Source organism: Sapajus apella, unplaced genomic scaffold, assembly GCF_009761245.1.
Source record: "Sapajus apella isolate SASKATOON/1434 unplaced genomic scaffold, GSC_monkey_1.0 scaffold106, whole genome shotgun sequence".
NCBI classification, from domain to species: Eukaryota; Metazoa; Chordata; class Mammalia; order Primates; family Cebidae; genus Sapajus; species Sapajus apella.
The window spans coordinates 3,532,529-3,546,358 of NW_022437046.1; the positions used below are offsets into that span (position 1 = coordinate 3,532,529).

The 13,830-nt window shown below is 52.5% G+C and overlaps 1 protein-coding gene across 3 annotated transcripts in view; it reads right to left on the reverse strand.

The window, feature by feature from the left end:
- Positions 1-525: 525 nt before the first annotated feature.
- CHRDL2 (chordin like 2) overlaps positions 526-13,830 on the reverse strand; it is a 40,048-nt gene continuing 26,743 nt past the window's right edge. For 2 of the 3 annotated variants that reach the window (XM_032259068.1, XM_032259069.1), the window contains 7 exons: positions 11,598-11,691; positions 9,805-9,860; positions 8,928-9,096; positions 7,439-7,633; positions 6,777-6,950; positions 1,302-1,394; positions 526-686 (listed from right to left, as the gene is read on the reverse strand). In XM_032259068.1, coding sequence (XP_032114959.1) covers positions 607-686; positions 1,302-1,394; positions 6,777-6,950; positions 7,439-7,633; positions 8,928-9,096; positions 9,805-9,860; positions 11,598-11,691 — 861 coding nt within the window. In that variant the 3' untranslated portion in view covers positions 526-606. Of the gene's footprint in view, positions 687-1,301; positions 1,395-5,554; positions 5,610-6,776; positions 6,951-7,438; positions 7,634-8,927; positions 9,097-9,804; positions 9,861-11,597; positions 11,692-13,830 lie in introns of all 3 variants that reach the window. The other variant, XM_032259067.1, reaches the window with a different exon arrangement.

Here is a 13,830-nt window from a genome sequence, read left to right on the forward strand (position 1 = left end):
GTGAGGCTCTCTGGGCTTGTGGCACTGGCCATGCTGTGGAACTGGGGACAGAGTGCTAGCCTGAAGTGAGAGATCTGGCTTCCAACTCCAGATATGCTGCTCAGCAGCTCTGCAGCTTCGGGCAAATGACTGCCTGCTGCTCCTCACTAACTCCGTTTCCTCATGTAGGGTGTGAAGACAGTGGTGAGAATCCCAGGAATATTTGTTGGGAAAGTGCCTTAAGGCTCCGTGAACGCCCTCCCCTGGCTAATTAGAGTCATTCCTCTTTCTGAGGCTCAGTGTCAAAGAGCTGTGGGGGGGGGGGGGCTGCCGGAAAAAGCAGGAGGCGCTGCAGTGGGGGGCCTGGGTGAGGGGGCTGGGGGAGCTAGCCCTGGCTCCGGTGACAACTCACTGTGAGGACCGGGACCATCTGTCCCTTCTGGATCTCAGGGTTTCCACCCCTGTAAAATGGGGATAACGAGGCCTGCCTTGCAGAGTCTCTGGGAGAGCATGGCGGAGACTGGATATGAACCCAGAAGGCAGGGCTGAGGGTAATGCAACTTCTTATTTATTAATATATAACAACAACAATGATAAAGCTCATATCTGCAACTGTTTAGGTCTTTGTTATAATGTCTTGGTCACTTTGTCTGGACTGGCCGTGACCTTCAGCTCCGGGGTCTGGGCTAGGAAGATGTTCCAGTGACCTGCGTGGAGGAGGGCAGAAGAGAGAATAGGCGCATGTGTCTGCACGTGCACAACAGAGGCAGTGCTGGGCACTGGAAGAGCCCTGGGCCGGGAGGAACTGCAAGGGTCAGGGTTTGGAGCCCACAGGGAGCATGGAGATGACTGTCCCATCCCATGGCTGGGGCACATGACCCAGCTTTCAAACAACCAACACTAGGGGACAGAGCTGCTTTCCTGACACCTGTTGGTAATACTCCCCCTCTGGGACCTTCCCTCCCCGATGGGAAGCCCCACCTGGGTCCATCTTCCTAAAAGTAAGGTATAGGAGGAAAGTGGGAAACGTTCCAGTAGAGAGGGAGGGGGCAGCACCCAGGTTTGGGGGCTTAGATCTCCCCTCTCCACAGCCCTGTCTCCCCCCACCCCCAACACCAAATCCAGCCAGCTCTGCTTCACCTTCCCGCTCTGGAGTTGGGAAATCTCTGGCGCAGACACCCACTGGATTCCTGTGCTGGGAACTGACGTCTGTGGCTGACAGCCCCTCCTCCCAGCACCAGCAGCCTGGGAACTCCCGGAGAGGCTCTGGCCTGTGTCCCTGCCTTCTTCCCCAGGCCCTGTCCCTCAGCCCAGGCTCCTACCTTCGTGGGGGCCAGTGAGCAGCCGGAAGTGCTGTGCCTCTTTCTGGAAGTCTTGCTTCCTGACTTTCTTGATCTGAGTCAAGTGGAAGATTCCTGAGGGCAGAGATAAGGACATGAGCAGGAAAGGCAGAAACTTAGTGAAACTGCGTGACTTAGCACAGAACGGACTCAGTCACTCCCTCCCCTACCCCTATTCTGATCAGACACAAAATCCTGCTGATGACATTTCCTCAATCTTTTGAATCTATTCTCCTATCTCGTTGCCACTGTCCTCATCCAGGCCCCTGTTGTCTTGTCTGGGTCACTACACTAGAGTCCTAACCCCTTTCACTCCCCCTCTAATCTGCAATCCTAGCTGAGGTCATTAGCACATGTAGCACCACCCTGTCATTCCCCTTCCCTGACGTCCTGTCGCCTCCACAGTGAAGCCTATGTCCTTCCGCCTGTTCTCTCTGCTGACCCTGCTCCTGTCACCAGCACCATCCTGCTCTCATAACACCCACTGTCCCCAGTGCAGGGAGGGAGGGAGGGGGAAGGCAGGAGGGAGAGAAGGGAGAAGGAAAAAGGAAAGGAGAGCAGGAAGGGAAGGGAGGAAGGAAGGTCGCTGGCCCCTGTGGACTGGTCACACTTTTCTCAGGGCGTAGAATGTATGATAAAAATCAATAGTCATGCTTATTCAGATACCAAAGATCTAGCAAGTGGCAGAGTTACACTGCCTTGCCTGTGCCCTAGCCCTAACCAAATACTTGACATCCCCCGAGGAGGCCAAGCCTTTTCAAATGCCATTTGCTCTACTGGAATACTTTTTACTATTGCCTTCTACTTCTACTATTTTTATTTTGTTTGAAATGGAGTTTCACTCTTGTTGCCCAGGCTGGAGTGCAGTGGCATGATCTTAGCTCACTGTAACCTCCGTCTCTCAGCTTCAGGTGATTCTCCTGCCTCAGCCTCCTGAGTAGTTGGGATGACAGGTGGCTGCCACTATGCCTGGCTATTTTTTATTTTTTTTTTAATTTTTAGTAGAGACAGCGTTTCACCTTGTTGGCCAGGCTGGTCTCGAACTCCTGACCTCAAATGATCCACCTGCCTTGACCTCCCAAAGTGCTGGGATTACAGGCGTGAGCCACCATGCCCGGCCACTACTCCTGCTATTGACACCAAATGAACTCCTAAGCCTTAGCTGGGAGTGCTCCAAACCTTAGCTGGGAAGTCTTCCCTAATCCACCCAAGGCAATTCCTCCTTGGGGCACCCACAGCACCTGGCTTCTGTCTGTGATTGTGCCTGTTTCTAATGTGTCTACTCATTGTATCTACTCCTGCCTCCTCTACCAGACTAGGGACTCCCAGAGGGCTTCCTTCTCTGGGTTCCTTGAGCCTGGCCCATATTAGGCATGTAGAATGAATGAATCGCTGGATGGTTAGGTGGATGGATGGATAGATGAACCCTAGGCCAGGCCCCAAGGGGGAATGAGGTACTAGCTGGATCCCCCGATGTTTGCATCTCATGGGGAGCTGGCCACTGGCACCACACATGGCTTTAAAGCCCTGAGCACATGGGCTGTGAGGTTGTACCAGCTGTTACCCACCAAGGTCTCTGGCCAGAAAGAACAGATGCAACTAGCAAGGCCTCTGCTAGGCCAGCACTACCTTTAAGAAAACCAAGAACTGACCCTGCTTATGGGAATCAGCGTGGCATTCCCACCAAGGGGAACAGAAAGCCCTGATCCTGGCACTGAGTTCCAGGAATCAGGAAATGTCCAGCACTGTTCATGGACCCCCAGCCCTGATGGCAAGGACCAGGATATGGAAGCAACTCCAAAGACCCAGGGGCTCTATCATACAGCAGGCAACAAGCATGGGATGAGATGGGGATGGGTCCTTCTGCACAGGCCTGCTGCTGCATGCTCCCAGGTCACAGAAGAACTGAAGAGAACGTGGGAGGGATGAGGGTGGGTTCCCACACTGTAGTTTGTAAAGCGTAATTGAAAGGACTGGGTCTTTGGCCTGGAATCAAGAGCTAGCCTGAGGGTCATGGTTGTGCCTCTTGCCCTTTGAAGGGCTGTGCAGGTCTGAGGGCAGGTAGGCTCTATGGATCCTCAATGCAGAAGTGGCACCAATGGGTGAGTCCAGGGACACAGGATAGGCTCAGCTCAGTGTGAGGTCAGATGCCCTTTGGGCTGAGCCATTCACAGTGTTGGAAGTGAAGTCTGGAGTGGGAGTGGGGGTGTGTTCAGCCAGGCGCCAGACACCATCAGGCCATCAGGATGCTGCAGGGGGGCTTTCTCTTAGGCAGGGCTTGGAATTGAGAACCCTGACATCTTTTCTACTGTGAAACTTTAGAATCTAAAAGATCCTTAACCCTAAGCCAACTATCTGCTTAGATTCTGGTGCCTGGGGCTGACCCCTCGTGGTGTGGCCTCACCTAGCATCTGCCTGCTCACTTTGTTTCCTCGGATTGGGGAAATAGTGAGTGTTTCCCACTGACAACCGTGGGGAGTGTTTGTTTTAACTCCCATGGTCTGGGATAGGGAGGGAACAGGGAGGCTGATGGGGCATTCAGGCAACCACAGGGTCGGGAGATGGGGTGTACTTTGCTAGTGACAGGATGGTAGGGCCTGGCATTGTGACGTTAATTGTTTTTCCTTTTCTGCTGGGCCCAGTGACGATGAGATTGGCCATGAGATATGCCCCCACTGTGCCATCTTGGCATGGCTTGGCCATCCTCAGGCACCTCCCTAAAAGCACAAGGTCACCTCTGTGGAGGTGACACTGGGGACAGTCAGATCTGGATTTGAATCTTTGCTTCACTGCTTAAACTGTGTGACTTAGAATAAGTCATTTGACCTCTCAGACTCAGTTTTCTTACCTGCAAAATGGGGGCATTAATATGTACCCCTTAGGTTTCTTGAGGACTAAATGAAGTACGTCATACATAGTGCCTGCCACACACCAATTACAGAGCCCAGGGCATATGAGCGTGAACTCTGGAGACAGCGTTTAAGGTTCTCACTGCCATCCTGGCTGCAGTGTACCCTTCTTGCCTATTTATTTTAATTTTTAGTGACACTATGTTCATTGCCTCTTTAAATCATTGAGGCCCATCCTCATGAAGCCTTCCCTGACCAGCTCAGCTCCCAATAAGCTCCTGCTGGACTCAGATCACTAAGCCATGACCTCCTAAGGACAGAGGCTGGCCCATTAAGCTCTGTGACCCAGCACTTAGTTGGGGGCAGCAGAGGGAGAGAGGCCACAGTAAACAAGTGACCAAAACCTGCTCAGGGACTGATGGAATCTTTTCCTTTCTTTGTTTTTTTGAGAGGAGTCTCACTCTATCGCCCAGGCTGGATGCTGTGGCACAATCTTAGCTCACTGCAACCTCCTCGTCCTAGGCTCAAGTGATTCTCCTGCCTCAGCCTCTTGAGTAGCTGGGATTGCAGGCACCTACTACTGTGCCTGGCTAATTTTTGTATTTTTAATAGAGACGGGGTTTCACCATGTTGGCCAGGCTGGTCTCAAACTCCTGGGCTCAAGCGATCCACCCACCTTGGCTTCCCAAAGTGCTGGGATTACAAGCGTGAGCCACCAGGCCCAGCCAGGGCTGATGGAATCTTAAGCCTCAAAAAATCGTAAGGATTATTGAATCTCTAAATGCCCAGCTACAGACGGAATCCCCACCAGCCTCTGTTTGCACGCTTCTCATAAGTGGAGCTTGCTCCTTCCCTTCCACTGGAGAAGGCTCTAAGTGTGAGCAAGTTCTTCCTCTCATGGAGCTGCAAGCTGCCTCTGCATTTCTCACCAACCCGATGTGGTAGAATGAGAAGACTGACATTTTTAGTGCCTGCTGTATGTCAGGGGCTGCACCGATGTCATGTCAGTTAATCCTCCAAAAACCCTCTTTCCCACTTCTTAAAAGAGAAAACTGAGGCCCAGCGAGAACATGTGATTGCCCAGGGCCACACAGCTAAGATATAGCAGAGTCTGGATTCAAACTGGCAGAGGTGGGATTCAAACCCAAAGCCCCTGCTTGTTGTTTGACCCTTGCGGTCACTCAGAATATGCCTGCTCCCTCTGCCTGGGGCAGCCCTTCAGAGCCACGAAGCCAGCAGTCCTGTCCCCCTGAGTCTTCTCTTCTTCAGGCTGAACAGCTCCACTTCCTTCGTCCATTCCTCCTACGACAGGGGGCAGAGTAGAGCAGGGAAAGAGCCGCATCTGACGCCACAAGACATGGGCTCTAGCTCCCGTCCTCCACTTACTGGCTGTGTGGCCTTGGGCCAGGTACTTCACCTCTCTGAGCCTCAGTTTCCTCATCTGTAAAATGGGGATAATAATACCTAACTCTCAGGATCGTTGAGGATCAAATGAAATAGTGAATGTGAAAGCACTTTGTAAACTCCAAAGTGCTACACACATTGGTTATTATTATCATCATCATTTTCTAATCATCATTCCCTCTTCCACCCCCACCCTGCCAGCCAAAACCATCAGTAGAGGAAAGGAACGTTAGAACTAACTCACACTTAAAAAGAGTTTAGTTTGGTTGATGACTTAACAGTTCACTCTACCCAGAGGACTTATGTTTTACAAGAAAGGTCACGAAACTGAACTTTCAGTAATTCCCTTATCAATGAAACCCCTCGCTGGGCGTGGTGGCTCATGCCTATAATCCCAACACTTTTGGGAGGCAGATGTGGGAGGATTGCTTGAGTCCAGGAGTTCGAGACTAGCCTGGGCAACTTGGCAAAACCCCATCTCTACAAGAAATACAAAACTTAGCTGGGCGTAGTGCCTCACAACTGTGGTCCCAGCTACTCAGGAGGCTGAGATGGGAGGATCGGTTGAGCCCAGGAGGATGAGGTTGCAGTGAGCCAAGATCATGCCACTGCACTCCAGCCTGGGTGACTGAGACCCTGTCTCAAAAAAAAAAAAAAAAAAAAAAAGTAAGAAAAACTCCTCTTGACCTTCAACTAGTGATAGGAGCAGACTGGTGAAGAGGATGGGTTTCTTCTAGAATGAGAACTACGGTTCTGATGTCCACTTACCTGGGAATGATAAGATCCACCTCTTAAAAAAGGCTGAACACAGCCAGCCTCCAGGCCCTCCTACTTTGAGGATGCTGTGAGGGCCCTCCTGCCTGAGAAGACCCCCCGAGTGCTGAAATCCTGCCATTAGACATCTGTCTATTTCTCCAGGGCAGGCATCACCCTGCCTGGCTCCTCGCAAGGTGCAACAGCACCTTCACCCCAGGAGAGGGAGCACTATCGAGCGTTGGCAGCAGTGGGAGGAGCTTATCAGAACTGTAGAGAACCACAGTCTGGCCCATTATCTCTCTGCATCTTGGAATGGGGGCTCTTAAACCTGGAGGGGCAGTCAGAGGCACTTGATCAGCAAAATGTCCATAAGGTCCCTGTGGGGTCTGGGGCACAGGAGTGGGGACCGGCCAGAGGTACGCCCTGCTGGGAGTGGGCCAACGCTCACCTTTTACCAGCTTCCAGAGGTAGATCTCCACCAGGTCTGAGGCCTCATGTTCCAGGGCAAAGCGACGCAGGTTGTCTGGGCTTGGGGTTACCGATGTGTGGACAAGGACCCGGCCCGGCGTCTTGGGACACTTGGTAGAACTGATCTCACCGTGGCCAGGGTCCGCTTTATCCTCTGGAGAGACAAGAAGCTTGTGAAGTATGTATTCAATTCAATACATATTGGCTGTACCTCTCAAAAATTCTAATATTTGGCTGGGCATGGTGGCTCATGCCTGTAATCCCAGTACTTTGGGAGGCTGAAGTGGGTGGATCACCTGAGCTCAGGAGTTTGAGACCAGCCTGGCCAACATGGTGAAATCTCATCTCAAAAAAAAAAAAAAAAAAAAAAAGACTCTAATATTCTAACATTTTGTGACTTCATGGAATCCAGAATATGTTAACAACCTCTGAATCTATTATCATAACACTTCATGGTTCTATCCAATTAATATTTTCATCTGGCATTTTCCACTCCTGTGTTTCTGACACGCCCTGCATTCTGTGACACTGATGCATGCCCCCTTCCATGTCTGAAATGTTCTAAGTGTCTGTGGCCCTGGGGACAGAGACCCAGGGCTCACTCTGACCAGCGCCCTCCCTGCTCCGAGTGCCCCTGTGTACCTGGGCAAATCTTGCAGCATTTCCCAGCCACTTTCTCGGGGTGAAGGCAGGGGTACTCGGTGGGGCAGGTCACACGCTGGCAGTCCTGTTGGCCATCCTGACAGGTGCATAGGATGCAGGGCAGGGGGCCGAAGGCACGAAAGGCTGGGTGCCACACCTCCCCGTGGGAGTACGTCTTCCCGCCATGCACGCAGGCTGAACAAGGAGGGTGGGAAGGGAGGAGGATCAGAGCCTCAGACCTGGCCAGGGCCTCTGGCCCAGCAGCGGGTGGGGTGGGCCCTTTGGGAGCCCTTGTTTTACCAGTCCAGCCCAGCCACACTGCCTGCAAAGCACAGGTTAGGGTATAAAACCATCTCCTCTCCCCGACAACCCCACCGCAGCACTTAGAGCTGAGACAGGCCCAGAAGGAACTTGCTGAGATGGAGATTCCTCCCCTACCCTTCAGGGCACTTTTGTGGGAGCAAAGAGAGTGCTGATCTTGTGGTAGAACTGAGATCAACTTCTGTTACCACCTGGCCATGTGAGCCCTGGCAGGTCCCTTCATCCCTCTGCCTCAGTGTCCCATCTGAACAAGGCAGGGCCAGCACTCAGTAGCCCCACAGCTCTTCCCTCTCCAGCAATTGGGGTGTCCTGCAGTGAGGCCTCTTTTCTCACCTTCTGTGGCCATGGCTGCCCATCTGGCCTCCTTCCTTACTTCATCTCCACTGTCCTCCTGCAGCCCAGCTCTGCTCCCTCCTTCGTCAAAATCCTTCCCTCAGCACACTTCCTTATATTAAAGTCATTTATTTACATGTCTGTCTCCCCAAGTAGTCTATGAGCCCCTCAAGGGCAGAGACCATTTTCCATTTTCCATTTCCCATCTATCCTTTCTGTCTCCCCGTCTCCCCAGCAAAGACATGGTAGATGCTTAAAAAAAAAATCTTGTAGGCCAGGAGCTGTGGTTCATGCCTGTAATCCCAGCAGTTTGGAAGGCCCAGGTGGGCAGATCACCTGAGATTGGGAGTTTGAGACCAACCTGACCAACATAGAGAAACCCTGTCTCTACTAAAAATATAAAATTAGCTGGGTGTGGTGGCACATGTGTGTAATCCCAGCTACTCAGGAGGCTAAGGCAGGAGAATTGCTTGAACCTGGAGGTGGAGGTTGCAGTGAGCTGAAATCACACCATTGCACTCCAACCTGGGCAACAAGAGCAAAACTTTATCTCAAAAAAACAAACAAATAATCTTGTACTATTTCCAGGACTAGTTCTGTCTCTAAGTCAATACTCTGAACCTCAGTGTCCTCATCTGTCAGATGGGGGTTTGAATCTGGTGATCTTTAAGAGTACCTTCCTTCGGTTTTGATGCTCTTCGAGTCTACAAGCTCATGGCCAAGTTGGAATTGGGGAACTGCTGAGTGGAGGGTGCAGAGGGGTCGGGGTGAGAGGTGGGAGCAGTCAGGGCCCCACTTCCCTGCCTCACAGATTGGAGGAGGGTCTGGTTCCCACCTTTCTTATGTTTCTCCTTCAGGACAATCTTGACAGTTGTGCTGCCTGCCCCCTTGGGTCGAAAGTGGCGAGGGAGGAAGCTCAGAGGGGCGCTGAGGCCAGTGGGGGCTGGGGTGCCTGGACCTCTCCTTCTGCCACCATTGCTCAAACACGGATCCTGAGGATGTCTCTGCAGGTGGAAGGAAGGATGGTCACTGACTGAGCATGGCAGGCCCCAGCTGGAGCCAGAACAGCAAGACAGGCTGCAGCAAGAGGCTGTGGGGAGACCCCAGCATGACTTCCCAGAGAAGAGGGGGCAGAGGCCAGGGATAGAAAGATCTGGATGAGGTCTAAGATGTTTTCAGACAGTCTGACCTTTGAAAACTCTCAGAGGATAGTGATTTGGAAATCCAGCCTCCATGAAGCCCTTCTTGAGCCTCGTCAGAGCCAAGGCTTTGGGGCTGGGATGGGCAGAGCGTGCTGAGGTCTTGATCTGGCAGATATAACTGGTCAGGGATGTGGAGAACTTCATATTTGAATGGCCCAAGATAGAGGCCATTGCCTGGGAAGAAGGTGCCTGGACTAAGGGGAGACGCAGGCTGTAGATGGAACAGTGTCAAAGTGTTTCTCAAGAGGAAAATGAGGAAGTTTGGGGCCTGCTGCTGCCCTGCGTGGTGACCTGCTTCCCCCAGGCCTCACCTTGCCCATCAACCATGATGGGACCCATGACGGGAGGCTAGGGAGAGGGGCTGGAATATAGTGGGGGCTCATGTAGCCGACCCAGAGGACAAACAAGAAATGAGGACAATAACTGGTATTGCCTGCCTCAGAGTCATAAGATTTAGGCCCTAGATCCCAGCCCCCTGACCCCACCCTATCAATAAGGCTGTGCACTCACCATCCCGTGGAACGACTGTACACTGTCTTCTTCAGCCAACTGCTCACTTGCTTCATCTGAAAACTCAAAGGGAAGCTGGGTCAGACTCAGGCTCCCAAGCCTTGCTGCCCAGAGCCCTGAGGCCTCCACCTATAGGCTCTGCCCTTTCCCAAGGCCTACTGCCACAGCTGCAGCCCCGGCCCACAAGCAGCCTCCTTTGCCCCAGAGGTGACTTCTTCCACTTCTCATTACAGCCTCTCTTCATCCTAGTTGGGTTGATGAAGTCCCTACAACTGGGTTGCTGCCTCGGTTTCCCTGTACTGACCTCCTGGTCACCATTAGGACTGAACTCCTTGAAACAGCATTTTGTTTAGTCCTTACTGAGAGCTCACCTCTCTGGGACACTGGGCCATATCCTTCAGTATTTACCATGGATGGCCAAAGGCACAGAATCCCATCCCTGCAGCCTGCATACATGCAGTTTCCTAGGCCGCCACCGTACACAGCCACACTCTTGAAGTCACCAGGCCTTGGTTTATACTCCTAGGACCCTATACTCCAGCGCTTTGGCTCTTCCAGCCTGAGCACCCTGCCAGTCCCCATTCCCCTGGGAAACCAGCACAGAAAGCCCTTTGGAGCCCTGCAGCTTCCTAAACCCGAGTGGGCCTCTCTCTCCCTAGCCCTTGCCTCACTCCACAGTCTGGCTCCCACCAATCATTCCCGCTTCAAAGACCCAGAACATTGGAATTAGACTGTGTTAGCAGTCACAGGGTATAGCTGAGGCCCAGGGAAGGAAAGGAATTTGTGGAGTTAGCTGGAAGAACCAGGACTAAACTGGAGTCACCTGACCCCTAGTCCAGTGCTCCTTCCAAACGCCAACATCTGGGGATACATCCACTATGGAGCACTCCCCTACCTCAGTGCCACCTCCTCCAGGAGGCTTTCCTTGACTACCCCAGCCTGCAGGGAACAGTCCGACTACTTCATTCTGCTCAAGCCTAGCCTGCCCTTCACTAACTGATGTGTTGCCTTTCTGTTTTATGTAGAGGTTCTACCTGGGTTCTGTATAACAGACATGTTCTGAGCTCTGGTGAGCCCAATACTGTGATCAGCTCTGCTGTGAGGAAAGCAGAATGAGACGGAGTCCCTACCTATACTAGACCCCTTTCACATGCCACTTACGGTCCTCTTGGCTCATCTGATTGCAGCGACTTTGTCCCTCATGGCGGGCACTGCAGCAGCAATCCCCCACTTCCCTCCAGCTCAGCCTCACAGTGCCCTCCTCAAGCCTGCAGCTCCTATCCACATCCCCTGCCCCCACTCCTTACCCCAGCCCACTCCTGCCTCTGCTCCCAGGCCTACTTAGCACCCACCCATGCATGCGCAGCAGGGAGGTACCACCCATGGATGAGCCTTTGACTCAATGGAGAGATAACCAGTGGCGTGTGGACATATTCTTACTGCTTCCTCAACCACCCCCAGACTTTGCTGAGAAGCAGGGACTACCTAGAGCAACAGGTCACACTTGGTTAGCAAGTGGAGGCCAGCCCCTGCATGTAGTCCTATATTGCTTCTCTCTCCTTGCCTGCTTCACTCCCCTTTTCCCTCTTTCCTCCCCCTAGAACTGCATTAAAAAATAAGTGGCCCATCGGCTTCTGCCAGGCTCTGCTTTCTTGGGGGCGCAGGCTCAGCCACCACCCTGGAGGAAGGAGCAGTCTGCCACATGCTGGGTGTCCCCTGCAGTTCCTCACAGCTCTAACAATCTATGGCTAGGCCCATGGAGTGAGCGCTGCCAGATGGAGGGACAGACTCACCTTTGCAGGCCTGGCAGCAGGAGTCTGGCAGTGGGAGAGGTGCGGGGCAGCCTGGTTCAGGGCAGGTCATGAGGCCACAGTAGATCTGGCCCTCCTGAAAGATAGAGCAAACTGGCTGGGAAATGAGCTCTGATGAGGACTAGACTTGCGGGCTAGGAACACCTCTTTCCTTGGGAGCAAATGGCCTTGAGGTCTCCCCTAAAGTGGAGAGGGGAAGCAGCAGCATCTCCTGGGCAAGGGGCGGCCAGCTCAGAGGGGAGGTGGTCCCCCATGCCCTCCCAGCCCTATTTCCAGGCCCTGCAGGAAACATCCAGCCTTCAGTTTCTGACTTACTCACAGCCAGGCTGTCCCTAGGCTCTCACTGCCGACTGTTGAGGTGGGATTCTCCCCATCCTACAGTTGAGGAACTAGAGCGGGGCCTGAGCTGTCTGTCTCAAGTCAGAAAGACAGTTGGGGCCCAGTCTCCAAGCTTTTTCTACTGAAATCAGTGTCATGGGAGGGGGACGGGTGGGTGATACCTGGGCTCATCTTGCTCTTTACTGAAAGCCCTTGGTCTCCAACTTCGGGATCCAGCCTTGAAAGGCAAGACTGCAGGGGAAGGGGCTTTTGGGGGTCAGGGATCAGGTGACCTTAGGTGGTCATTTCTTTCCTCTGGGTCTGAGATTCCTCCTCTGTGAAGTGGGGGTCACACCCATCTGGAGGGCGCAGATCCAGCAAGGGAATGGTTGTGAAAAGCACAGGGCACAACGTGTCTAGGAGGAGGTGCTATTTCCTTGAGACCTTTCCCTGTTCCCTTTCCAGAGAGTCTGAGAAATGAGGATTCTGGTCCTTTGGGTGAGGCCAGAAGTAAAGGCAGCCTCATATAATCAGGGATGAGAACAAAGAAGGGGAGACCCAAGTACCCAGGGAAAATGAACAGAGGAATCCTGAGAAGGCTCTCACCACCCACCACCAGCATTTCTGTCTCTCCCCACAGCCTCCTCCTCATCCAGGCCTCATCCCACCAGGACAGGCAGCAGGATGTGGGGAGAAGAACATTGGCTTTGGAGCTAGGTGGCCTTGGGCCTGAATTCTAGCTCTGTCACTTACTAGCTGTGTGATCTCAGGCAAGTCACCTAACTGTTCTGAGCCCCAGTTTTCTCATCTGAAAAATAGAAATAGTGATATCCTTCTCCTAGGGTCATTCGGAGACTGTATATAAACCAGGCATTTCTATGAACCTGGTGACACAATAGACTCGACCACTGCAAAAGGCTCACACTCTGTAAAAGGTAATTGCTTACTAGGTTGATTTATAAGTAGTCACTCATTATTTGCAGGCTGTTTGCTCTACAGCACAGAAACTTTAAGATTCAGAGACTCAGACTGATGGGACTCTGTCACTGAAAAGATGGGGAGGCAGGCCCAAAAGAAGTGACTTGCTCGAGGTCACACAGGGAACTGGGACAGTGATGGAGCTCAAACACAGGTTTCTGATGCCCAGTCTGCAGAGAACATTAGTGATCACTTGGTCAGGCTCCCTTATGCACTCAGAGGAACTGAGGCCCAAGTGTGGTGATCAGGTGGTAAGGAAATCAGGAGGGCAGGGGCGTTTTCTGCCAATTCATGGATGAGTTGCCAAGCCCAGGGTTAAAAATGACGTGCTGAAAACCACCTGCAAACCTATAGGAAGGTCATGCCTGGACCCCAGCTCCCCTACAAGGAGGAGGCTAAAGACTTTCCAGAGTAGGCCCTGCTCAACTTCAGTCTCTGTCCCATGATAACAGTGTTGAGTCAGCCCTGCCTGTCCCGGGGTCTAGCTCTAACAATAGGCAGGAAGAGTTTAAGTAGCTTCAGGTTAATTTCCATTTGCTACAGATAATCTGGCCCTGTCTCTGTCCCCCAGGACTGATAACTGATCATTTGCGCATTCATTCTTTCATTCAACAATCATTGCAGATGTCTTCTGTGTTTTAGGCCCTGGACTGACAGCAGCAGAGGATAATGAAATGAAATGCATATGTTTCCTCCCCTCAAGGAATGCAGCATCTACTGGGGGAAACAGAGGCTCAGGAAGGTGTGGCAGCTCAGAGAACGGTCACCTGACCCAGCTAGGGACAGGACATTCCAAACCCCAGATGTTCCCTTCCCCCTGAGCCCATTCATTTTGCTTTGGCCAGGAGGAACAATCCCCCTAGTCCACAGTCCACGCTACTGTGTTCTTTGCAGGTCCAGAGTGCTGGCCTGTGCGGCA